At 39.3% G+C, this 6,818-nt stretch overlaps 1 protein-coding gene across 1 annotated transcript; it reads left to right on the plus strand.

Moving 5' to 3' along the window:
• The first annotated feature begins 1,007 nt into the window (after positions 1-1,007).
• Positions 1,008-6,779, plus strand: ppa2 (inorganic pyrophosphatase 2). The gene is made up of 12 exons (XM_084569361.1): positions 1,008-1,262; positions 2,402-2,466; positions 2,565-2,609; positions 2,701-2,754; positions 3,259-3,378; positions 3,557-3,643; positions 4,176-4,302; positions 5,483-5,610; positions 5,758-5,843; positions 5,953-6,022; positions 6,141-6,180; positions 6,263-6,779. The coding sequence occupies exons 1-12, from the start codon at positions 1,067-1,069 to the stop codon at positions 6,283-6,285; spliced, it is 1,041 nt and encodes a 346-aa protein (XP_084425487.1). The 5' UTR covers positions 1,008-1,066; the 3' UTR covers positions 6,286-6,779.
• Positions 6,780-6,818: the final 39 nt, after the last annotated feature.

A 6,818-nucleotide genomic window follows, 5' to 3' on the forward strand; every position in this document is an offset into this window, starting at 1 on the left:
TAGCTGGGAAGTATAGGCAGAGATACAAAGAAAAGAAAAGAAAAGAAAACCCATTAGACTGAAAAAAATAACTGAGAAGCAAGGTAAAATAGTCAGGTGGGATTAGAATAAAATATGTTGGAAGAACTCTCAAAAAATAATAGGGTAAAAAAAGAAGACTTTTGGTGAAAAAAAATGGTGGTTTTATTATTAAAATAAAAGTGCAAACTGGATAAGCAGTCTGTGGATGGGATTTTACACACTAAGCTAATGGAATATTGCCACACACCTAATATTTTAATCACATACATTTTCCCCAGCCGTTAATTCCCTTTTTTATTTTAAAATTGAACAAACAACAGGCAGGTGAATATTCCACAGTCGTTACTGTCATTCTTGCCAGTTCCTCAGGTGCACTAGTCAAAACAAATGCATTCTAATATAAGAGTCACGCACTACATCTTACCACCTTTATTAAAAACTATAAGTCATGAAGGAAGAATGCATTTCTTTTCACTAGTGTACATAATGAACTGGCAAGTGAGTGTATGTTGGCATGTTTTCCATGATATTTGTTCTGATACAGGATCTTGATTTTCTAGATGATTTACAGAAACAACAGATGCATCTCGTATACTGTACACAGCCTAACCTATTGTGAAGGCTGCCACCACTAGTGACCTTTGACACCACTTATCTGTACTTACCTGTCCTTCATTCTGCATAACTTTAAACCTTTAAACGCTGTACAGTTGTCATAAATAGGGATTTTAGCAATAGATACCCAAGCTGTTTTTGCACCGAGGCGTTAAAATGTTTATTTTTGCTGAAAAGGTGGATATTTTAACATAGAGGTTTACTGAAATTGACTTCCTTTTGGAGCCAGCCTCAAGCGGCCATTCGATGAACTGCACTTTTTTGTCACTTCCGCATTGGCTGCATTACGGAAGTTGCTCCTTGCCGTCGCCGGCTTTTACTTTGAAAATCCCTGACCGGAAGCTCCCCGTGGCGGGCTTCATAGTTGAGGATGTGAGGGACGTGAAGGACGGGAAGCAGGAACCGACGGTGGGGGGGAAATAACGTGTCTATGATGAGACCGCTGCTGCTGCGCTCCTCGCTCGGCCGCTTGGTGACAGGTTTCGGCTCGCTTTCCTCCTCCTCTTGCAACAAAGTCGTCACACAAGCAGCAGCTGCACCTCATCTGTGTTATTTGAGAAAAACGATGCACTATCAAACGGAGCCGAGAGGACACCCGAATTCCCCCGACTACCGGCTTTATTTTAGTAAGTTCACTGCCGCCATTATGAGAGTGACAGTTTGCGTTTGGTGGTATTATTGGCTCGCTACGGTCGGTGTAACTCACAGGTAACCACTCGACCTCCAGGTAGAGGTGAACATTTGACCTTTGAGCTACAAGCGAGTGGTTTCCGTGGCATGTGGCACTCTAACCGCTTAGCTTTAATGTTGCTAACCCGGCGAGTACAAGTGTGTTAAACAAGCAGAGAGAGAGGAAGAGGCGTGTGTGCATCATCACCACGCTCATGTGGCTGTACTTCCGGTTGGGTGGTCACGTGGGTACAGCCACACAATCAAAGCGTGATTATTAAAAATCTCATTCATTACCACGTAGGCTCACACATACACATCTATTTGTCTCGTGTTTGGTGCGATAAACATTGTAAGGAATAAAAACGATATAAAAATTATACATTTTACATCTGGTTTTAAATAGCAGATACACTCAACATATTGTGCTTAGATGTGCAAATTAAAAAAAAAAGCCAAGGAGAGTACAAATGTCCACTGTATTAATTAAGCAACTGAATGTACAGGCTGTTGTCCGGGGACAGTGTGTTAATGTAATCCATAGACACTTACTTTGTGTGTTACATTAATATAGTGATTCATAGGGGTGGATACAAGTCCGTTCCATGGAGGAAGTGAGAATGACGGAGTTGCAGAAGTGCACCCTCATGGTTTTTGGCAGGTTGAACTTCGTCTACAGCAGAAGTTCATTCTCATTTGTTCTTTTTTTTTTTTTTTTTTTTTTTAATTAGAGAGCTGATGTTCAGTTCCCACATAAGGTCCTTTGTGATGATGGTTTCCAGGACATGATCATATAGATTTAATTGAGATTTTCTTTATTATTTAACGACATTAAAACAGCATTGTTCTAGATACACTAACCAATTAAGATTAAATGTTTATTTTATATATTATTGCACTTTTTTTTGATGCCCAGGATAATCAATCAGTATATAAATAAATCAACAACGACTCTAAATTACAAAATGCAAGCTTATTAACTACGTTTTGTGGCCTCCCCTAGATGAAGTCTGCTCAGATGTCATGAGAAAGCTCAGTATGTTTATTTGTATGGGGGTACACTTTGTAACTGTGCTGTAATTTTTGTTTTCCTCAGAAACCTCTGAAGGGAAGTACATTTCACCATTCCATGATATTCCACTTTTAGCAGACACAGAACAGGTACATTTTCAGCAGAGGTTTGAGATTCTTTGTACACCCAATACTCAGACCAAGGATTTAGAGCTTTATTTTTTCACTTCTTTTATTTTTTTTTATAGGACAATGATGTGCCGGCCAAGAAGCCCAAGAAGACTGAGAGCGAGGTACTGTCAAATTCAACAATCTCAGATCCATTTTTCCACTTGAAAAACGTCCCCTTACTGTTCTGTGTCTGGTTGTCTTGTTTGCTTTCAGGTGCTCTATAACATGGTCGTTGAGGTTCCCCGATGGACAAATGCTAAAATGGAGGTGAAACTGCGATCTCATGATCCCACTTCTACTACTTCTAGGACATAAGTGGCTTCAATAAATGTTGTCTCATATTACAGTGTTTATCTATGAATGCATGGACTTGTATGTCAGCCTTCGTCCAATCATGTTCCATGAATGGAGTTGTAGTTGCTATTAACGTTCTCTAGCATATACATAGTCTGGTAGTAGTATTAGTAGTGGTAGTAGGAGAGTAACCCTTCATGTGACGATTCATGTTCTTGTTACTGATATTGCAACTACATTTACTGCATGCAACTCAATGTCCTGAAGCTATTGTCCTTTTCATGTTAGCTAGCATGGCAGTAGCATGAAACTGCAGTTTTGAGTGTTGTAATTTAAGTGCAGAAATGAATAGTATGTATTTTCTTTCCTCAGCACGCAATCCTAAGCCTTTCTTTCAATTCAGTCACGCTTCAGTGCTGGAAAAAAAAAAATTGCGCACACAAACGCATACACTCTCATAATAACTTCACTTCCCAGATTGCCACAAAGGAACCGCTGAATCCGATCAAACAGGATGTAAAGAAAGGAAAGCTGCGTTATGTTGCCAACATATTTCCCCATAAAGGTTACATTTGGAACTACGGGGCACTCCCACAGGTGAGGAAACAACACAGTGTAAATACATTAAACACTTAAATCAGTTAACTACTTTTAAATGAAGTGCATACGGAGCGTTTATTTCTATTAGTTCATTCTCATGTATTTATTTGCTGTTAGTTATGAAAATGTTACAAGAAAGGTTGGATTTCTGACATATTTTTGTTTCTTGGGAAAGACGTGGGAGGATCCAAACCACAAAGACAAAGAAACCAAGTGCTGTGGGGATAATGACCCCATCGATGTCTGCGAAATCGGCACCCAGGTAACACTGTTTGTGTTTTAGGTTCACATATACACTCACTTGCCAGTTCTTTAGGTACACTAGTGAAAGTGCATTTTAAGAGTTCTGCATTAAATGTTGGCTTCACAACTGTTACAATGTTCAACTTATGTAGAAACAGCATAACGAAGGTGGTAATTCTGTTATTCTGTTATTTAGACTAGCCCGCTGACTAAAACTGGGTTCTCAAAATAACAGAAACATGTGATGGTACAACACAGTGCAATTTCATAGTACTACAAACCACAGCCTCCAGTATGAAAACACAGCTGAATCAACATCTCTCTATTATGTTAAACAAATGCTGAATACCACAACCTTCATGAAGCTAAGATTTAGTGCAGCACTGTTGTATTAGAATGCATTTGTTTTTACTAGTATACCTGATGAACTGGCAACTGAGTGTAATTTATATAAATACATGGTGATTTTTGCTCCTTTTATAGTATATTTTAAGTATAGATTTTTTGTATTGTATTTATGACAGACTGTAATTTGTTGACCGGTTCATCAGGTGTGCTCTCCAGGTCAGGTGATCCAAGTAAAAGTGCTGGGCGTCTTGGCCATGATCGATGAGGGAGAGATGGACTGGAAGGTCATCGCTATCAATGCCAAGGACCCAGATGCCAAAAACCTGAATAGTGGGTGTTTTACAAATACAAACAAGCAGAATTTGGAATCTATTATTTGGTTCACAAACCCTTATACTTATTATAAAACTATGTATTTGCTACATACAACATTATAAATGTACAAATGTAAACCAAACGCAGCAAGATACGCGTCTTAATGGAAGTATTGCAGAGCACTGCCTTTAGGTTTTGCTGCCCAACCAATCATCACAACCTGTTAGATCTGAGTTTGACCACGTATTTTGAATAAGGTATTAGTTTACCTCCGCTATCTGGTTCAGATTCAATAGGTTGTATTAATATATCTCGCAGCTTCGTCTGTGGTCAAAACACTAGCGTAGCCTGTGCCCTGGGTAGTGTTTATTGTCAACATTGTTTTGTTTATATTCAGCTTTTCTCCAAAAGACTTGGTGTGTATCCATAACACCTCACGAATGTGTTAAATTAATTATTTACCCTGTAAAGCATTTACGAATCTTGTTGTTAAATATTTTGAAGCCTACATTATTAACCACAACCTGTATTTGTGTTGTTTTATTGGGTAACTCCTGCCTTTTACCACCCATTATAAATGTATTACCTTTCATAGACATGTTAGACATACACCGATCAGCCACAACATTAAAACCACTGACAGGAGAATTAAATGACCATCTTGTGACAGTTCAATGTTCTGCTGGGAAACTTTTGGACCTGGCATTCATGTGGATGTTACTTAAACGTGTACCATTCACCTAGATCAGACCAGGCACCCCCACCACATAGCAGTCATCCCCAACAAGATGCCGCTTGACACAGACACACAAAAATGGTTTAGGAACAACTCAAAAAACATGAAAAACAGCACAGGGTGTTGACCTGGCCTCCAGATTCACTCGATCCCAAACTGATCAAGTATCTGTGGGATGCACTGGAACAAGCCTGATCCACAGAGGCCCCTCCTCCCAACCCATAGGACCCAAAGGCCCCCCACTAACAACACTGAGTTGACAGACACCACAGGACACCCTCAGAAGGTCCATGTCCATTCTCTGATGAGTCACAACTGTTTTGGAGGCACAAGGCACAATATTAGGAAGGTGGTCATAATGTTATGCCTAATCATTGTATATCAAGTGTGAACATGGTGTGGATTCACATCACATTGTTCATACACAAGGCGTTTATCTTATTAGATGTGTTTTCTCAGGCATAGAGGACGTCCGCAAGAGCCGACCAGGTCATTTAGAGGCCACTGTTGACTGGTTTAGAAAATATAAGGTGCCTGATGGAAAGCCTGAGAATCAATTTGGATTCAATGGACAATTCAAAGACAAGGTCAGTACCTTTGTAATGATGAATACAAAAATAAAACGAGAGTTGTAAGGTTGCAGTTCATGGGGTTGCATTTTGACAGGTTAAAACTCAATGGGTTCAGACGGATTGCTCCTAAAGAAATGCAAATGTCTTTGTCTCTGCTGATAGGACTTTGCAGCCGAGATCATTATGTCCACCCACGAGCACTGGAGGGCACTAGTGCAGAAGGGAAGAAACACTGGAGAGATTGAATGGTAAGTTTTTGAAGATGCAAACTCCCACCGCATGTATGTGCATGATGTACATACGTATTTGGTACGATAGAGTAATGAACACCGCTGACTTCTTCGTTTTTTTGTGCAGCAAAAATATATCTTGCTGTGACAGCCCTTGCAAATGCAGCGCCGATGAGGCCAAAGAGGTTGTCCATTCGGTGAGAACTTCCATAGCTGATAGCATATAGCCAATAATAGCATATGAAGATGGATTAAGACCAGGTTTTGTAATTGCCTGATTTATTTATTTTTTTTATTTATTTTTTGATTCCTCAGGCTCCTGCGTTTGGCAGCGCATATCCAGTGTCTCCAGAGGGTAAGCAAGTAAATACTTTGGTTTGTTTATATATGCTTCAAAATTCACATTTTCATATCGTTCCAAATCTCCTCTTGAACAGTGGACAAGTGGCATTTTGTCTGAACTCCCATCAAACAGCACGGAAACCATCAAAATGACTTTTGATGAAACTAACGACCCAACAACAATTTTGCATCTTTTGTATGCACCTGGATTTATTTTTGGTAAGCACTCAGTCTCATCTGTATGAGGTGCCATGTAGAAAAATACCCAGCACACTGCCAATATGAGACAGGAAATATATGTACTGTTGTAAACCTGATTAAAGGCTCCTAAGTGAGGTTGTTTATGGGTGCCATCTTGGACACCAAATTGATTTATTGTTGGTAACGCTAATTATAATTTAGACATTAATTCCAAAAATCATTGGTCTCCTTTCTATTAAATTGTTGTATATGTGCTACGGTATTTTTGTGGGCTGTCCTTTTATAAGACCAAAAGTCATGCTCTGATTTGCGTTATCAGTTTGTTCTTGCAACCACAACTGTAATTCAGTTTCTGTGTACCAAGTTTCTCTTTTTTGGATAAATAATAATTAAAAAAAAGTGTGACGATGACATGATCTCTTTCCAGTTTCGTATGTATAGTAATTCTGC

Source organism: Chelon labrosus (genome assembly GCF_963514085.1).
Source record: "Chelon labrosus genome assembly, chromosome: 2".
Taxonomy (NCBI): Eukaryota; Metazoa; Chordata; class Actinopteri; order Mugiliformes; family Mugilidae; genus Chelon; species Chelon labrosus.